At 34.6% G+C, this 20,624-nt stretch overlaps 1 protein-coding gene across 7 annotated transcripts in view; it reads right to left on the minus strand.

The window, feature by feature from the left end:
* Positions 1–637: 637 nt before the first annotated feature.
* ATG4C (autophagy related 4C cysteine peptidase) overlaps positions 638–20,624 on the minus strand; it is an 87,812-nt gene continuing 67,825 nt past the window's right edge. For 5 of the 7 annotated variants that reach the window (XM_064589039.1, XM_054512831.2, XM_054512830.2 and 2 more), the window contains 2 exons: positions 16,937–17,056; positions 638–1,800 (listed from right to left, as the gene is read on the minus strand). In XM_064589039.1, the coding sequence (XP_064445109.1) occupies positions 1,633–1,800; positions 16,937–17,056 (288 nt within the window). In that variant the 3' untranslated portion in view covers positions 638–1,632. The other 2 variants (XM_045897522.3, XM_064589041.1) reach the window with 2 other exon arrangements.

Consider the following 20,624-nt stretch of genomic DNA (forward strand, 5'->3'; position numbering starts at 1 on the left):
TCTAAACTTGTATATAGTTCTTATAAGAGAATACTTACAATCAGTTCTGATTCATTTGAAGGTATGGGTACTTTCATTGGATGTGTTTGTTGTAAAATCCTGTGAATATTGCAGGTGTATATAAAGAACAAACTGCAATAATTTAGACGAGACAACTGCAGTGCATAAAATCGGGCATACTACTGGTTTCTTATTCCTATAATGCTTTGACATTCTAGGAAAATTAGTACTGGACTTAATTTGTCTAGATTTTATCTGGAGTAAAGGAAAATTTTAGATTTCAGGCCATTTATATCAATTCAATAAACTGTCCTCATAGGGAAATGCCAAACCTGATTTCTCTCATCAGGCATACTAAAGCAATCTGCCCCCTCTGCTTCAGTTTTGCATGCAACTCTAAACCTAACAAATAGGCTTTCTGATGGAAGAGATCAGTGACTTTAAATGATACACAATTTTATGTCTTTATAAGTCACCTTTCCACACTGAAACATGAAAGCTCCATAAAAGAAGTTAATATTTTGCTTTCAAAGAAACAGTATTACTTGCCTTCATTATAAATAAATAGACTTCATATGAGACAATGATTTTTTTCAAATTAAAGAACTAAAATAATCCTATTAAAACCAAACAAAGGTATTTTATGTTCTCACATCTTTATTAAAGTACAAAATCCTGGCTGAATAATAACTCTTATATTTTTATATCACAAATTTGCCTTTCAGTAACACATAATACACTTAAGGCAGATTTACCTTATAAATAGACTCAACTTCTAAACACCACTACACTGATTTATACAAATAGCAAAAATCACATAGAGGAGCATCTACTGATATCCTTCTTAGTACTTATCTTTAGGTTTAAAAACTCCATAGTAAGCAGAATTCCCATAAAATTCCATTTTTGAGACAGGAAACAAACAACTGCTACTATCTCAAAATTGCCTTTATCTGATTTGATTGGATGAAGTTAATATTAATAACATAACCTTTAAATTTCTGGAGAAAACCAATACTTTATATTCACTCCTCAGAGAAGGCTTGATAGCAAGCAAAATGAGGAGCCATTATAAAATCATATTGCTAAGTATTACATTAACTCACAATTCTACTTATATAATTGTATGCATATCACAGCTAACAATTGCTATTTAATATATCCAGATACATCCATAAGTATCCTTTGGCTGCATTAATAACAGGAGGCTATGCAGCACTCAAGATGCATTCTCTGGTCTTCTGGTTGTTAGTATAAATAGAAGCTTTTGAACCTATTTGGTGATCCCAATTTTGGGGCCTATATCAAAAACCTTCAGGAGACTAGTGGCCTCAGGTGGAAGAATTTGAAGACTGGAAGGCTTATAGTTAAGTTAGAGTTATCGTTAGCAGATCTTAGGGAAATAGGAATGCAGCCAGAATCACTTGATATTTATTAGAAATAAAGATTCATTAAATCATTTCTCCTTCAGAAAAATATCTTTAAAACTTGTATATTTTCAAATGTTCTTTTTTTGAAGAACATATAAAATTAAGATACTTGTGAAAATAAGCCGGTTTCAAGTAAACTTGTTTCTCTTCATTGTTCCCCCTGCAGAAGAGTTCTTCTCAACAAGCACAAATGTACTAATCTTTAGAGCAAGACAAATTCTTCTGTGCTAAATCTTTTTAATCTTTTCTTTTCATCCTCTGAGAAAAGGTCTTCTTCATTGGTTGTAGTAGATGTAAAATCATAGTCTCTGGAATGACCATTTACAAAAGTAAATAAGGGATATCTCTCTTTAGAAGAAATTTTCAGCATCTGTAACAGAAAGTACAGAAAAATCCCTTACTGGATGCAAGAGTGCACAGCAGGACCACATGATGAAGTCTAATGTTTTAGCCCTGAATCTCTCTTGTTAGTTTCTCTCATTTACATTTATCCAGTACCACTGTTACACTGTTCTGGCTAAAAGACAAAAAGTTCATCAGCATTGTAGAGTTTACTTATAGCTAAATACTTGCTTCTCCATTAAGAGTAGACCATCAAAAATTAAGTACATTATCATTCCCATCCTACCCCCCTCAAAGTAAGTCTTCTAATCACCTTCTGACTTAAAGGTTTACTAAAGAACCAAGATTTATCTTCTTTTGGTAGTAATAGACAATAAAACAAAATGGTATCACTGACTATAGTAAAATATTGTGAAAGACTGGGACCATTACACAGAAGAAAAACCATTAAACTGAGTCAGATGGTTCATTCTAATCTCAATTCTACAACTTACCTTGATGAGACCTTGGACAAAATTACTCTACCTGACTATCAACTACAAAATGCAGCAAAAGATACCCAATCTCCTTACCTCAGAGGATTGTTAAATTGACCAAAAGCAGTAATAAAAATTTATTTTTAAAAATTGAGTCTTTTCAGAGTCACATATTTGAAAAAATATTTCTGCAGTAATTTGGTAAACATGAAAAATAGTGTTCTTATACATAGTAATAATCCATACCTTACATATTACCTTCTTAAAGCTACATAATTCAGAAGTGAAAAAAGTAGTACCTGGAATTTTGTGGGGAGACCAACAACCTTTATAACCTCTATCAATTTCGGATTCGTTAACAATCCAACAACCCATTCTAAACCACCTTAAATCTTTCTGTTAAATAAATTCTATTAAAAATTTAAAAGAATTTTCATTAAAAATGAATAAAATTTTTGAATGACATTTTGATAGAAACAAACTTTTCTATAGATAACAAGGACCTATAAGGATTCTGAAAAGTTTATGTGAATTACAGAGAATGCTGAAAAAATATCAACAGTATTTACACATCATTAATCATGATCAATTAATTATAATTTGTTTCTAAAGGATAATTTCAGGGGTAAAAACTAAATTCTCCCAAATGTCAATATTCAACTGAAGGATCATCAAATTCTTATATATTACATTTATAGATTCTCTTAAAATGTGGCTAAAATAAATATGTAGCCCTAGCATACAGATACAGTGTTAAACTTAAAATATTTCAATGAGACAGTTAATATGAAATACATTTTTTAAATTGAATGAGAATGAACCATTTAAAAACAATCAAGTACTTAGAAAAATTAAATGTAATGAAAATCATAACCGATAATTCATATTGCTCTCCTAAAGTATACATTGCTCAAATTTATTTTATTTACACTCTACAAAATAAAAAAGGGAAGAAAGAAGGAAAAGTGCAGAAAATAAAAATAATGTGATCAAGCCTCTTTCACCTCCAGCCAATGGCTGGAATACAGTTGAAAATTGTTGTCATTTTATGTTCATTTAATGTCACTTGTTAAAGTCCAGTATCTAATGGGCACTGTATCATTTTCAAATCAGCACAATAAAGCTAATATTATCATCTCTTCATCCTTTCTTTCAAGATCAATAAAGAAGTCATTTAGGTTTATTAGTGGGTCATCAACTAAGATTCAAATCTGTGACCCGGGGCAAAATGTCAGAAAGGGGCCCTCTGTCCTTTAATTACAAAATGTACCTACTTTTTGCAAACTCACTCATAGTGTAAGGCCCCCTTATGTGTATTTATTGATTTAGGCTTTGAGAATTACAGTTTTTCTAACTTTTCTTGATTTATTTAAAATATTTTAAAGATTATCAAATGAAAAATATATTAAAGGTTTACTCAAATGAACTGAAACTTATGTCCACACAAAAACTTGCTTTATTCAAAATGGCCAAAACTTGGAAGCAACAAAGATGTCCTTCAGTAGGTGAATGTATAAATAAATTGGTACATCCAGACAATGAAATATTACTCAGCATTAAAAAGAAATGAGCTATCAAGCCATAAAAAACATGGAGGAACCTTAAGTGCCTATCACTAAGTGAAAGAAGACAATTTGAAAAGTCTACAAACTGTAAGATTCCAACAATATGATGTTTGGGAAAAGACAAAATTATGGAGGTAGTAAAAAGACCAGTGGTTACCAGGGGTTAATAGGAAGGGAGAGATAAATAGGTGGAATACAAAAAATTTTTAGGGCAGGAAAATTGTTCTGTATGATATCATAATGGTGTCTACATATCATTATACATCTTTCCAAAATCACAGAATATATAATACCAAGAGTGAACCGTAAGGTAAACTATAGACTTTGGGTGATAATAATGATGTGTCCAATGTAGGTTCATCAGTCATAATACATACTGGGGGGATGTCTAGTGGGGGATGCTGATGGGGAAGGTAATATATGGAAACTTTCTATATTTTTCACTCAATTTTGCTATGAAACTATAACTGCTCTAAAAAATAAAGCCTATTTAAAATATATATATTAAAGGACAAGTGAGTTGGGCAGTAAGGTAAGTAATAACCTATCAGTACATAAATATGATATGGCAGGGAAGAAATAATTTTAGAACAAAGAAATATGGAATGCCAAAGGAAACTTTAGAAATTATTGAGCTTACTCACATTTTATAAATGGGAAAATTGAGCCCCAAAGGATTTAAATTACTTTCCCAAGATGACTTAACAGCAGCAGCAACAATAAAAAGAGAAACTAATAAGGAATTATTTGGGTTATTAGGCCTCAATCACTTATCAACATGCTTTTTAAACACTTTTCCTAGCTCATAAGCACCCTATCAAGAATTTTGCAGACTTTTTTTTTTAAGAATAACCATTGATTTGAAAATTTGATTCTAAAAACTTTTGTCAAAAGTGAAAACTTTAGTTTTCCTTTCTTATATTACAAGTCAAAACTAAGCTTAAAGTCCCTCCATGATGGATAACATAAAATCTACATGAAAAAAAAAATTCTAAACTAGGTTATCTATATGACATAGGGTATTATCGATTGAAATACTATACAAAATAAAAGATAACAAAAGTTATTTAATAACTTGGGAAATCTATTATATAATGTTAAAAGAAAAAAAACAGGATATAAAGCTATATCTAAAATTTAATCTCAATTATGTTAAAATCATTTTCAGTAAGTATTTTCAAAAGACTAGAAAGATATACAATAAAATATCAAGTTATCTATGAATGAAAGACTTAGTGGTGATTTTTTTGTAACACTTCTAATTTCCAAACTTTCTAACATGTATATCTTGGATAGTTAGGAGAAAACCATTTTTAAAAAAATTTAAGATGGGCGCCTGGGTGGCTCAGTTGGTTGGGCGACTGCCTTCGGCTCAGGTCATGATCCTGGAGTCCCTGGATCGAGTCCCGCATTGGGCTCCCTGCTCGGCAGGGAGTCTGCTTCTCCCTCTGACCCTCCTCCCTCTCATGCTCTCTGTCTCTCATTCTCTCTCTCTCAAATAAATAAATAAATACATACATAAATAAATAAAAATTTAAGATAACTGAGTTTACTATTTCATAGTCGCTTTTCAAAAGGTGATTCAGTGGTTTGCTCAACAATAATTTTAGAATAGGCAAGTCCTCTGTTGTATTTTAATAACATGATAATCAAAGATACACTAAAGCAGCTTTATTATCTAAAAGGCAAATCATTTTTCAGGAGGTCAAATAATTTATCACATTTTTCCTATGTGCTACGTTGACAGGTTTCAAAAATCTACAAAGGAAAAAGCTGGAGGACAGAAGTTAAGCAATTTCTTCCTTCATAATGCTTGAAGGTGTAAGGAAGAACAGAAATAGAACCAGGAGATGACCTCTTCTCCCCAGGTCAAAACCTTTATTTACCTCTAGCCTCTGCCTCCACACATGTAAAATTATACCCAGTACAGAGCAGTCTAGATCTATGTGGTCTATATTCAACATTATGTTCACAGTGGAGCTACTTTTTATGTAGTGGTTAGGTTCTAAAGTCAGCCCATAATGTGAAAATCAAATACAGTCAAAATCAACATAGTCAGAATTATTTTCAAAAGGCCTTTAAATTGTTTAAAGGGTGTTATGTATAGTCTTGTGTGTATAACCCTATTCCGTAACATGTATAAATGTACAACACACTACAGTCTATATTAGAGTATGTAATAAAGAGCACACATGGTTAAATACATGTTTTATTGCAAGAGTTCATGTAGCTGAACTGAAGTAAGTTAAATGTACATGTGATACTCATTCCTGTCTTCTCTCTGCTCAATTACTGTAACCCAACTTTTACCCCTCACTATACTGAAAATACTCTCTTCTGGTCCTGAAATAAAAAAGGCTTTTGTTAGTTCCTATTCTCTTGATACTTTTCCAGCAACCAATACTTCCAAGCATTACTTTCTTAAAATATTCACTTCCTTTGATTTCTGTAATTTTGCTTTCCTGTTTCTCCTATTTTCTGAACTATTTCTTCTCTATCTCCTTCATTGACTCCACTTATTCCTACATCCCAAAATGCAGGTATTAATCAATTATTGATCCTTTATCTTCTTTATATATTCTATATTCTCAAAAATATTATCTGGGGCGCCTGGGTGGCTCAGTTGTTAAGCATCTGCCTTCGGCTCAGCTCATGATCCCAGGATCCTGGGATCGAGCCCCGCATCGGGCTCCCTGCTCAGCGGAGCCTGCCGCTCCCACTGCCGTGTGCTCTCTCTCTCAAATAAATAAATAAAATCTTTTAATATTATCTACTCTCAGTTTCAGCCATCTCTCTGTTAGGCTTTGTTATTATACATAATTTACAGTTGAGGGGTTAGGTGACTTGTGCAAGTTCACACAGCTAGTAACTCACAGAGCCAGGATTTAAACTTAAGCAGTCTGGTTCTGTTACAACCACTATACTATACCGCTTCCTACAGTAAGTAGAGGCATGCTGCAGTATCTACTCAAACTGATGATCATTTCTGCCTCCCAAAATTAGCTCCCTTCCAGACTTCAGGTTTCTATCATTGATAACATCATCTTTATTAATTAGGAATGGTTTTTGTGCCAACTGACAAAAAGTAAGCTAAAATACAACAATGGCTTTAGGTACCAGGAATTGTTATCACATAACAAAAAGTCTGACATTGCTGGCTTTGGTTAATAGATGTCAAACAGTTCCTACAATTCTCTTGGCCTTTCCCTCATGATCACAAAGTACTACTGAAACCCCTGGTGTTGAGTTCACATTCAAGGCAGGGGCAGACAGATATAAGGGGACTGACAGAACCACATCTAAATCTACCATTTTATCAGAAGAGCAAAATTTTTCCCAGATACTTCCAGCACACATCCACTTATCTTTCACTGGCCAAGTTGTGCTTAAATACAAAGGAGACCAAGAAAAATGAGTATTTGGGTACACTGTCCCCCCAAACAAAAGCAGAATTCTCTTAGCAAAATAACCACAAAAAAGAGGTGGATATAGAACAGGTAACTAATGGTGCTTGCACACCATTCAGAGAGGAGAACCATGATAAAAATAAAACAGGGTAATGTGGTAAGGAAGGACGGGAAGGCTGCTGTAGGTTCTGTGGTCAGAAAAGGCCAAGCTGAGACCCAAATGACAATAAGCAACCACACATTAGAGTTCTAGGAGAAGAGCACTCCAGGTAGGAAAATCAGCTAGTACGAAGGCCTAGGATGCCAGTACACTCAGCATGTTCAAAGAACAGAAAAAAGGCTAGTGTGGCTCAAGGGTAGAAGAAAAAAGGAAGATGGTTGGTACACAAGAGCCAGATCATCCAGGCCCTTGTTAGCCACATTAAACATTCTACTTCATAACATTCAACCATAAACAGTCCATAACATTCTACTGTAATGTTTCTGCTCATGATGTTCCTATCATCTAGCTGCCCTTCATACTTCCTTTCTGATCATACAAACTCAGTCAGTCCTCAAAGCTCCAGCCCACTGCCAAGTACCTCATTCTGAAGTGCTTATAGCTTTCTCCAAAGTCATACAGATCGTCTAGTGTAGCATAAGGATTACAAACATGGACTATGGAACTTAGTCTCTGCTCCGAACCTGGCTAATACCTACAAACTATAGGACCCTGGGCAAGTTACTTAACTAGACTGACTCATTTGCCTTAGGCTGTAAAATGTCAGTATTGATAACATCTATGCCACAAAGTGGTGAGGATTAAATCAATTAATATATGTAAAGTACTCAGAAGATTTCCTGGCCTCTAATATGTTGGCTATTATTGCTGCCATTATTATCACAATGTTAGTATTTACTAAATATATTTTTACAGTCATTTTACTTTAATATCCATTTCATGTCTTCCCAACTAAACAATAAGTCCCTGAAGACTTTAAAAGAATCAGAGTTCTTATCATTAAATTCCAGAAGTAAAGAAGACCTATGAAAGAAAAATATCCCTCAGATTTCACTTGGAGAATACAGAACTAGGAGGGGAAATATAATCATGAACATAAACCTGACACACTAAGGTGTTTACAAAAAGACATTTACCAAAATAGCAATGGGTATGAGAAATTGCATACCATTGGAGAAAATGGGAATGTTTGTTCTAGAAGAAGTAAACTTATTCTCCTGCTTTGTGCGATGAAGGAGTAAAAGTTACATAGAGAATGATTCCAACTCAATATAAGAAATGCTTTTTTAACAATAAGGGTCTGTCCAAAAATTGAAGACTTCCAAGGAAAATACTTAGCTCACCACTACCTGAACTGAAGACTAGATAGTCAACTGTCTGGACCATGTGGATTGATGGATAAATAGGAGACTGTAGAGAATAGTGCTTACGAGCACATACTCTCAAAGTTAAACTGTCTGAGTTTTGAATCTCAGCACTATCATTTATTAGTTGTGACCTTTATGAAGGTTACTGAACCTCTGTAAGTACAAGATTCCACATGTGTACAAGGGGATAGCAGTACCTACCTCAGAAGGTTTGTGTAGATTAAATGAAATAATGTATATCAAGTGTGTAGCACAATATCAAACATATGGTAAGGACTCCACAAATGTTAGCTTTGGATTGAGTAACCTCTAAGATCTCTTAGATACTAGGATTCAATGGCTGTAATATAAATTTTGTTCTATAGCTAGAGGACAGCTGGCTACTTGTAAATATTTTTCCTGTGTGGACATCCATAATCAAACAATTTCCTAATACTCACATTTTTATTTGAGATTTTCTGGTCTCAAACATCAGTACTATTAGGCAGTTAAGTTTATCATTAAAAAATAGTATTTTATCTTACAATTATCTTCAGGCTGAGAACAAGTGAAAAAAAAGGAGGAATAGAGGATGTGAGATAAGATAACAATAACCTACATCAGGCCTTTTTCCAAGACAGCAGAGCAGAGGAGATATAATCTAAGTTCAGGGATTGGGAAAGAGATGTGTTGGCAGGATACTTATGAAAAGTGAGCAAGTTCACCCTGCAGAACTTGGAGACGAAGAGTATATAAAAGCACAAAAACAGAGGTGAGACACAAAACTGAAAACAAAGAAACTCATTGAAAGCCTAACATACAGACTCAATTCCCAGGTCCCTCCTCACAACCAATACCCTTCTTTGCTCCACACTAGACATCCTACAGACAGAAAAATAAAGATGTATTCTTTGGAAAAACTGAATAAAGATACGGCCTTTAGTACACCAGGCACAGTGATGACTACAAAAGCTAAAGATTTAAGTGAGACTCTAAAAATATTAAACTGGAGGGCACCAGTTTAATACACCAGGCACAGTGATGACTACAAAAGCTAAAGATTTAAGTGAGACTCTAAAAATATTAAACTGGAGGGCCCTTCAGTATCCTTCACTTCTTGGTCCTAAAGCACCAGCAAGCAACTTACATTTCACAGGGAGATGGCAGAACTCCTCTATGAAAAAAAATGGGACAACTCCAGAGAAAAGATTATCACTTACGAACACTTGGAGGTCACCCAATGAAAAGGCATACTCATCACCTGATCATCCTAATATTGAAAATCACCAGCTAAAAAGCCATGCTCAAACACACAGAACTTCTACTCACCTCTTTAGTGCCTCATTCTTAAGTATAAACAGACACAGAAGATCACCAGTTATTTGAGGGAAAGCATCCAAGGGAGAACTGGAAGATGAAAGCAAAAACAAAAAAGGATCCAGAAGGAAACAGAAACAGCAAAAAAAAGCAGAAGAAAATTTCAAAATTACTATAATTAATTTCCTTGGGGAGAAGAAATAATATAGCCATTAAAAAAGAAGAAAATACAACAGAAGAAATAGGTGAAAACATACTAGATTTGCTATAATTCAATTACTGAGCTCCTTGCTAATTTATAAGACAAACTTATTACAAAATCTCTTTCATTCCTTCATTCAACAAATATTTATGGATTCCTCCAATGTGACAGGCAGTTCTAGGCACTGGGGAAACAATAATATACAAAACCAACAAATACCCCTTATTGAAATTACATTCCAGTAGAGTAGAAAACTGGTAAATAAATTCAATATACGTAATGTGTTTATATATGATATAACAGAATGTGTGTTTGTGTGTGTACTTAAATGAATATGCTAAGGAGAAAACTAACACAAGGAAAGAATGAAATAACGAATACATAAAGGGTGGCCAGGAAAAGACTAAGAAGGTGACAGGTGAGTAAAGACCTGAAAAAAGTGAAGGAGAGAATCATGAGAATATCTGCAGGAAGAGAATTTCAGGCACAGGAAAACAAGCAGAATCCTTGAAAGAGAAGGGCACCTAGCATTTTCAAGGAAGCTAAGTGTGGCTGGACTTGAGAGAGGAAGGGGATAAGGTCAGGTGGGGGGTGGATAGAGGGAGATTCCATTTATAGAAAGCCTTATAGGTAACTGGAAGAGTAGTGGGCTTTTACTCGGAGTTAAAAAATTACTGTAGAGTTTTGAATTAAAAAGTAACATGATGTTAGTTAACATTTTAACAAGATCATTCAGGCTGCTATACTTAGAAGATATCCTATAGACAGAACAAGGGAGATCAGTTAAGAAGCTACTACAATAATCCCAAGGAAGATATAATGGTGTACCAGGGTAATAATGGTCATGGTGAGAAGTCACCAAATTCTAAATATATTCTAAAGGAGAGATGGTAGACTTTGCTGATGAATTTTGGGCATGGGTTGTGAGATAGAGCAAGGGATCCAGGATGATTCCCAGACTTTTATCTGGACCTTAAGGAAAATGCAACGGATAAATCTTATAAAATTTGTACTCCCCAAATTAAATTATATGTTTCCTATTTTTCTTGTCCATAACACTATATTTTTAAGGAATTTTAAATTTTTGTTATCCACTTGTGGATTTAACGTTCATCTTGTCCACTTAGACATATGTTCATGAAGCTAGGAGTCATAACTTTCTTGCTCACCAGTGCATACCCAGCTCCAGACAGTCATCATTCAACACAGTGAGTACTTACTATGGGCCAGGCACTGTTTTAGATGCTTTGGGATACATCAATGACCTAAAACAGGCAAAACATTCCTGCCCTTGTGAAGTTTATATTCCACTGGGGAAGACAGATAATAAATATAATAGATAAGTAAATTATATAGTGTATTAGGAAGTAGTAAGTGCTAAGAAAAAAATAAAATGACAAGGTAAGAGGGAATGGTGGGGAACACTGCATCTTTAAATAAGGTGCTCAGATTATGCCTCACTGAGGAGACATCTGAGCCAAGACTTAATTAAAGGAAGCAAGGGAATCCGTCCCACAGATATCTGAGGAAAAAAGCATTCCAGTCCATCGCCATTAGGTTAGACATCTGCAAGGAGGCCAACATGACTCAAGCAGAGTGAAAGAGGGTAGAGTAAGAAGATGAGGGTTTGAGGTGAGGGAATGGGGCATGGAGATACACATCATCTGGGGCCTTGGAGGATATGGTAAGAGTTTTTTTAATTTATAAGTGAACTGAAAAGTCAATGCAGGTTTCTGAGGAAAGGAAGATCAGCGAGGCTGCTAAATCAAGAATAGGTTTGGGGGATGGGGGTTTAGAACCAAATTAGGACATTGCAGACCATAATAGTATCAGTAGAGGTATGAAAAGTGGTCTGATTCTAGATATATATTGAACATCTAATTGGTTATAGGATTTGAGAGAGAGAAAGGAGGTAAGGATAACTCCAAGCTTTTGGCCTTAGCAGATAAATTTGCCCTTAAATGAGATGAGGAAAATTATGAGCAGAAACAGGCTTGAAAAGAAAGATCAGAATTTGATTTTGGAAATGTGCATCAGACATACAAAGGATGCTGAATGGCATTTGGAGATATATAATCTATAATTGGAAAAAGAGGTTTGAGTTAAAGACATGATCTTGGTTTTAGTTGACTTATAATTGATATTTAAAGCCATAGGACTAGATGAAATCACCAAGATAAAAAAGATGTGAGAACTGAAGACTAAGCCATGGGGTGCTCCAACATTAAAGAGACTGGGGAGAAGAGCAGACAAAGGAGAATTGAGAAGGAAAAACTAGTGAAGAATGGGAAAAACCAAGAGAGTGGTTGTAGAAGCCAAATGAAGAAGATGTATGAAGGTGTAGTGGATGTTCAGCTATGGCAAATATTAAGGTTAGGATAGGTGGGATGAAGACTAAGATATGACCAATGGACTTAGCAATGTGGGGGGCATTAGTGACCCTGAGAGGAGCTTTGGCAGAATGGTAGGGGTGAGAGCACTCAAATCTTGTTGATTACCTGAACTGTCATATTAATGAACTATTAATTTTTTTCTCCTAGACACTCAGATAGATGTACAGCAGACTGTTTTGGGGCTCTCCCTTTCACTTGCCCTCAAGTCCCAGAAACTGCTTGGTCTTATAGATTCTACTTTCACTAACTCTCAAAACAGTTCCTTCCTCTCCCATCCCACAGCTCTGTCCTCATCCAAGTCTTTGAAGAAGGCATTACAAATCAATGAAGAAAGGTTAGGCTTTTTAATAAATAATGCTAGAACAACCAGTTATCCATGTTTCCCCCAAAAAGATGCAGATCTTAAGACATATACAAGTTTTAAATGTGAAACATAAAACTTTTGGAAGAAATGTAGGGAATTTGTTTGTGACTTTGGTTATTACAGATTTCTTTGATAAAAAATTCAAAGCCCATAAAGAAAAAGATTTACGAATTTGACTAAAATTAAAGACACCATTAACAAGTGAAAATAGTAGCCTGGGAGAATATGTTTACAACACATTGAGCCAACAAGTGGTAGTATCCAGAATTATAAATTTGATTTGATTTCCTTCAACTCAAATAACCTTACAGAGAATTAGAGAAAGGAAATAAATAAACTCACAAAAGGGGAACCAAAGGACCAATAAACTTTGATAAGATGCTCAATTTCACTATTAATCAGAGAAATATAAATTAAAACTACAAAGAGATACTATGTAGTTATATATATTTATATCCATGAGATTTATATCCATGAGACTGGTTAAAAGTATAAAAGTCTTACAATATCAAGTGTTAATAAGAATGTGAATCATTGGAAATTTTCATATACTGCTTGGTATGACCACTTTGGAGAGCATTTAACAATATCCAGCAAATCTAAAAATATGCATACCCTGTGACCCAGCAATTCCACTCTAGTGTGTATCTAGGGTATCTACTGTAATAATCCCAGTTAATGTAGTACACGTAAATGAAGAGATATAAACAAGAATATTCTTAAAAACATTATTTGTAATTGAAAAACAAGCTAGATGACCATCAACAAAAGACAGTTTAAATAAAAAGTAGTATATTGCAAAATGTACTACTATTCAGTTATGAATAAGCTAGACCAATACGTATAGATCTAATTTCTAAGTCACTATTAAATGAAAAAGCAAATTGCAGGATATATACATTTTCATATAAACATACCATTTATGATAAATTTAATAACATGCAAAGTAATATATGTTGTTTATGATATAATATAAAATATGAGTTTTATATACTAACTTAGGATAATAGTTACCACTGGGAAGGAAGGAAAAGAATAAGATTGGGAAAGGTTAAGATGCTTCAATTATATACGTATTTTTTTTCCTTATGCTCAATGGTAGCACATGGGTATTTATTATGTTATTCTCTATATTTCTGTATGCTTGAAATTAAAAAATAATTTAATAAAATCAACATATTGCTAAATTACAGACCTCTTCAGCTTGGCATTCAAGATTCTCCACAATATTATCCAACTTCCTTTTCTAGCCTCATCCTTTGCTGTTTCCTACAGCAGTGTTTCCCAAGTCTTGGACACATACATGCTTCCTTCATTATTTTTTTATGTACGCCATCTCTGTTACGATTAATGATTATTTTTCTTTCCATAGTTTTTAACTTAAATAGCCTTGTACAAATCACTAACAGGAAATCACATGTTTAATATGCCAGTTATATTTTTCTAATATGAATATAAATAAATATATATAGATTAAAATATGTATGCTGGTGCTACCTAAAAACATCAAGTATCACACTTTGGGTTGCAATCTTCCACCAGTAGTTCTCAAATTTGTTGTACAAGACTACTTGGGAGGCTTGTTAGAACTGCAGACTCCCAAGTCATAGAGGATCCTAATTTAGGCAGTCAGAAGACAGAAATCCTACTCTACATGTACCCTTGGCACCTAACAAATTGGACTAATCGCCATTCTCTAGACATGCTCTACATTTTCCTTTTCCAATACCTTTCCTCTTGTTACTTCCTCTGCTTGAAGTAACCTTCCTTCTCCTTAAGCCTATACTTTAAGGACCAAATTAAATATCACCATCACAATAAAGAACTTTGACTTGGATGTGACATTGCTCTCATTTCAGCATCCTTCCTTCTTCTGTCAATTTTTTTCTATTTCTGTATGGGTGCTTATCATATTCAATGTAATGTATATGTACTTGTCTTATTCCCTCTCCTGGCCTATAAATGCTACTTGAGGGCAGAAGCCTTATAACTGTTCAAAAGTAGGGATTATGGCTTGGTCATTTTATACTTTCAACATGGTAGTTACTCAGATACTTGCTGGGCTGAGTTCTGCTAAACACTAAATTAATTTCACAATTTTTATTAATATTTTAAAAATCATATAGTATAAGGCATTAGAATACTCATCCATATAGCATTACAAATTAAACATGAGAATCTAGGCTACCTAGCTTTATTTTCAAAATGAGACAACTGAAATTATATCCTGTATTGAAACAAGTAATTTAAATTGTTTTAATTTTTAAAGAGAAAAAAGTAAGTTTAACATAAACCTGCCAAGTTCAGTTTTTAAGATGAAAAGGAAAACTATTTAACTTACAACCTTCCAAGCAAAAGTAAATGATCAAGTTATTAATCAACAAAGAGAGTTTTTGATACTGCTATGAAAAGCTATTAACTTAAGAACAACACTATTATTAAATAAAGTTAATTGACTCTGGCAAAATTCTCAGTACTTCCAAATGGTATTTCAATATGGTTTCCCTTTGTTTAAATATTGCATATTACTCTGATGCATCATGAGCAATAATTTCTAAGTATTTTTACCATGTAAAAACCATAATATATATAAATACACACACTTATAAATATATAGGCAATATATTATATATATATACATATATATATATAACCCACAAAAACTGTAAGTTTTAATCAGAAAACATCAACATGCAACTCATTTGTTCATCTTGATTCTTCAATTTGGTAATAATTTGATTTGTTTCTATTCCAGGAATAGACTACTTTACTGTTTTAAACACACTTATTTTCACCTAGAGAGAAAATAAACTAGCATAAACAGCAACAGGACTTCAAATGGGAAATGGTCATCAACATCACTCTATATTATAATATCAGCTGGATTTGTGTATTTTAGCACATATTTGACATGATACTTTATAAAGACAGAGTTGCCAAAGAAAAATTAAACAAATGTATATAATAACGTCAAGTAATTGAAAGAGGGGGGGAAACGGAGAAGACACATTTTGTTCCGTTCACTTGGCCCTCTGGGTTAAAAAGGAGAATGAAAAGACGGCAACTATGAGAAATGTAGAATAAGGAAAGGTTCTCACATATCTCATTTTCTCCTCTCATTCATTTTTCTGTCATCTTCCTGTTAAATTTCCTCTTTTGCAGGGCAGGTCAAGTAAACTAAGCTTATATGAAACTTTTTTATTTAACTTTTTCATTCTATTCTTACATTGTAAAAATCAAATTTCAACCCATCAGGTCCATTTTCCAGAAGAAAAATAACTGGAAATTAAAGCAGTAATGAGTACTGTTACACCTGAGCTCAAGTTAAAAATTCCAAAAAATGAGTCTAGTATTGGTTTTACTTACCATAAAATGATAGCCTATAATTATTGATACTAATAAAGACAGCCATCCAGTTATGCTTACTTCCTAAATAAGTAATCCTTTTTATTTTCTAAAGTATTAAATACAGACAGACCTTAAGGTTCTATAAATGTTTTAGCAGTACTCAAGGACCAAAAAAATGCAGAGGTTTAAAGGTAATGAGAGGGAGTTAAATAAACCTATTTCAAAGATCCTATAAGTAGAACAGATCAGATTAGACAAGCTTATTGGAAGGTAACAACACAGCTCATTTTATAAAGCAGTTCTGAGAAATCCAAAAATACCATTTCTCTTTAAAAAAAAATCAAAGAAGCACTTGGACTAACAAGAAATAATGCACAATTTGGCTTGATCAAATACTTCATTAATTTTTTTCTACCCCCTAAGGTATTGCCCTTTTAAAATCCTCTTCAAATAAAATATAACCTAATTGCTTGCACAAGGCTAGTTTGCAAAGGGATTTTTATTTCAACAGTGCCACCTAGTGGAGCAATGGATACTTTCAGCTGGTCACTAGTTGATTTCATTAATCTCAAAGGCTAGGAGTCCCCAAATAGTTTTATTTTCTGGTTCACAAAATTCCTAATAATATTAACATTCAAGGGGAAATTTTACAAAAGAATAATTTACAGATTTTTGTCCTCTGATAGGTTATCTCTAATAAAATTTAGGTCATTTACAAATATTATAATATTTTAAATAAAATTACCTTAGTGATTTCTTCAGAAGCTCGTTTAAAGTCCTGAACATTTCGACAGTAAAATCCTATTGTACAGCTAGGATCCATTTTTCGAAATGACATCTTTTTGGGAGAAGGACAGTGGAATGTCTGCAATTTTAAAAGTTCTTTAGGATTAATTTAGTTTTATTTGATGGACTTGAATATATACAAGATATTACTTAATTTAAAATTTGCCATCTAGCTTTTCTCATAAATAGGCTTTCAAACAGCGTTTTAGTCTGTCCTATGTAAATGGTCCTTTCCACTCTCCAAAGCTGTAAAACATGACAGCCAACATTGTTTACATTCGATTCACATCTCCACCTTCTGTGGCATTACTGCCATTCTGTAAAAGAAAACACGTGTGTCAAAGTGGTGTCCATTTCGAACACTTGCAGAAGGGAGGGAAAATGTGCCACTGGAAAAGACATACATAAGCTAGTACAAGGTTTAGAATCAAGTTAGTGATTTCTATGAAAATTCAATTAAGCCTGGGGTTTTGGTGGGGTTTTTTGAGTTTTTTTTTTAAAGATTTTATTTATTTATTTGAGAGAGAGAGAGAGAGAGAGCAAACACAAGCAGGGTTGGGGGGAGGGCAGAGGGAGAAGCAGATTCCCCGTTGAGCAGGGAGCTCGATCCCAGGACCCTGAGATCATGACCTGAGCCGAAGGCAGACATTTAACCGACTGAGCCGCCCAGGCGCCCCCTTTTTTTTTTTTTTTTTAAGATTTTATTTATTTATTTGAGACAGAGAGAATGAGAGAGAGAGAGAGAGAGCACATGAGAGGGGGTAAGGTCAGAGGGAGAAGCAGACTCCCTGCCGAGCAGGGAGCCCGATGCGGGACTCGATCCAGGGACTCCAGGATCATGACCTGAGCCGAAGGCAGTCGCTTAACCAACTGAGCCACCCAGGCGCCCCTGGGCGCCCCTTTTTTGAGATTTTTTTTTAATGTTTAAAAATCCTTTAATAAGGATACCAAGACTTTATAAACAAATACCCAGATTTATGTAAATGTTCCATTATGATATGAAAAGAGGTCAACTTCAGAGTTTTAGCAGTTGACACAATCAGTACATAATTGCATGTTCTCCCAACCCCCTCTTCTTTTTTTTTTTGGATTTTTTTTTTTTAAGATTTTTTTATTTATTTGCGAGAGAGAGAATGAGAGACAGAGAGCATGAGAGGGAAGAGGGTCAGAGGGAGAAGCAGACTCCCTGCTGAGCAGGGAGCCCGATGTGGGACTCGATCCTGGGACTCCAGGATCATGACCTGAGCCGAAGGCAGACGCTTAACCAACTGAGCCACCCAGGCGCCCCCAACCCCCTCTTCTATGCTTTACTTTAAATTCTTGTTTATTCCCATATGGGACACAGTTCAAAACTGTTCTCTTATGGTCCTTGCTCTCCTCCTTACCAGTCCTGTCCCTTTTAGTTCACTTTTCTCATGTGGTCACAGTGCCACAGATATAAATTGGCTGGGAAAGCTGCGCTAGCCTCTCTGCTCTTGCTAATGGGATATAGTTAACTGGTGGAGTCTGGGATCTTTAGAAAATACAAAAGAGGGACGCCTGGGTGGCTCAGTTGGTTAAGCGTCTGCCTTCAGCTCAGGTCATGATCCCAGGGTCCTGGGATAGAGTCCCGCATTGGGCTCCCTGCTCCGCGGGGAGCCTGCTTCTCCCTCTGCCTCTGTCTCTCTGTCTCTCATGAATAAATAAATAAAATCTTTAAAAAAAAAAAAGAAAAGGGAAGAATATAAAGCTAATCACTCCAGTCTTTTTTCCTTCACCACCACATTCTGGTGCTTTGCCTAAAAGATTTTTTTTTAACTGCTTGAATGCTCAGATATCTTGTCCTTAAAAATCACTGAGGCTACCAAAGTCTGTTTTTCTGTGTATAAAAAAATGTTTACATGTAAAAAAGGAGGGCCATAAAGATATATATATATATTCATATTTGTTTATGTTTATATAAATGAACTGTAAGGATATACCAAAATTAACAAGTCTAGGGGACAGAGAGAAAACTGGGCAGATGGTAGACAGGTGTGAGAGATTCTTTGTTGTATATTCTGTATTTTTTAATTAAAGAATAAGCTCAATTAAGAAATGATCTGGGGGCACCTGGGTGGCTCAGTCGGTTAAGCAGCCGACTCTTGATTTTGGCTCAGGTAATGATCCCAGGGTTGTGAGATGGAACCCCCATCTGAGTTACGCTGGGGATGGAGCCTGCTTAAGATTCTCCCTCCCCATCCCTCTCCCTCTGCCTCTCCCCTACTTGCTTGTGCACATGTGTTCTCTCTCTCAAAAGAAAAGAAAAGAAAAATGATCTAGGCTGAATTTGAACCCATAAAATTAAAATTTCCCTACATTTAATACCTAAAACTAAGGGATTTTAACTTGAAACTATCTATTAAAATACATAGGCTTTCATAGGCTTTCATATTTATGTTCATGGTAAATCAGTCAAAATCACTCTTTTCTCTCCCCCTATATCCATCCCGGTGATCCAATTAGTGTCCCATGTTATCACAAAAGGATATGCAAAATGCATATATTCAAGCTGCTTTTTTCCCTTGTAGATAGTTCAATCATATATTAGATTCAAATCCACTATCATTGCAGTAAATATAGCCAAACAAATGTGTTTTCAAAACTATGACTTCTATAAAATGCTTAGCCAATACTTACTTTATATAGTGAGATCCAACCTAACTAAACTCGAGTCTCCAAAGTAGGAGTCAACACAAGTATCGTATTAGTTGGACTTTTTTCAACACTGTTTCATCACCTGCTTTATTTATCTGTTTTATTGAAAACAAATCTAAAAAGGCACAGAAGAGCTACACAAACTTGTTAACAATATACAAGAGTATATTAGTGTATAAGGCACAAAGGCTCTAGGTCATATTTAAAAAATTATTCTAGGGGCGCCTGGGTGGCTCAGTCGGTTAAGCGTCTACCTTCGGCTCAGGTCATGAACCCAGGACCTGGGATGGAGTCCTGTGTCAGGCTCAGCAGGGGATCAGCTTCTACCCCCTCTCCCCCTGCCCCTCCTCCCCACTTGTATTCTCTCTCTTTCTCTCTCTCTCTCTCTCTCTCTCTCAAATGAATAAATCTTTTTTTAAAAAGTTATTCTACATACATATAAGCTATCTAAAAATAATCACCCTACTCTTTCCAAAGCCAATAATAAGGAATGCTTAGTTTTTACTACTTGGGGATAAGAAAGAAGGGGCAAAGGTTTTTACAGGGTCCAAGAAAGTATTTTTTAAACTCATCTACAAGGATGTCCTACATTATGCCAAATTATGTTTTCATGTAAAAACCAGTAAGACTAAACCAAATAGGCTTAGTGTTGTTTCACTGTATTGCCTCAATGATCACAGATAGTGATGACAAACACTACAGTGTTATTCCTGGTTGTTTTGGTATCTATAAAGATCTTCTTAAATTATTCACAAAAACACAGATATAAATCTCTGATAAATGAAAACTGAAATTACTATTGGGTGTAACTTTATGAGTACTAGGACTCATATTACAAAGAGGCATTTTATACTTTAAAACTAAAAATTATATTTTTTCACTCACCCAAGAAGATTCTGAAGTCAAGCCAACATTAATTGATAATTCAGAATCATTTCTGTTTATTGCAGAACAAGTTAGACTTTAAAATA

This window comes from Mirounga angustirostris, unplaced genomic scaffold, assembly GCF_029215605.1.
Source record: "Mirounga angustirostris isolate CCGP_5_RB_7025 unplaced genomic scaffold, mMirAng1.0.hap1 SCAF_4, whole genome shotgun sequence".
In the NCBI taxonomy this organism is placed as follows: Eukaryota; Metazoa; Chordata; class Mammalia; order Carnivora; family Phocidae; genus Mirounga; species Mirounga angustirostris.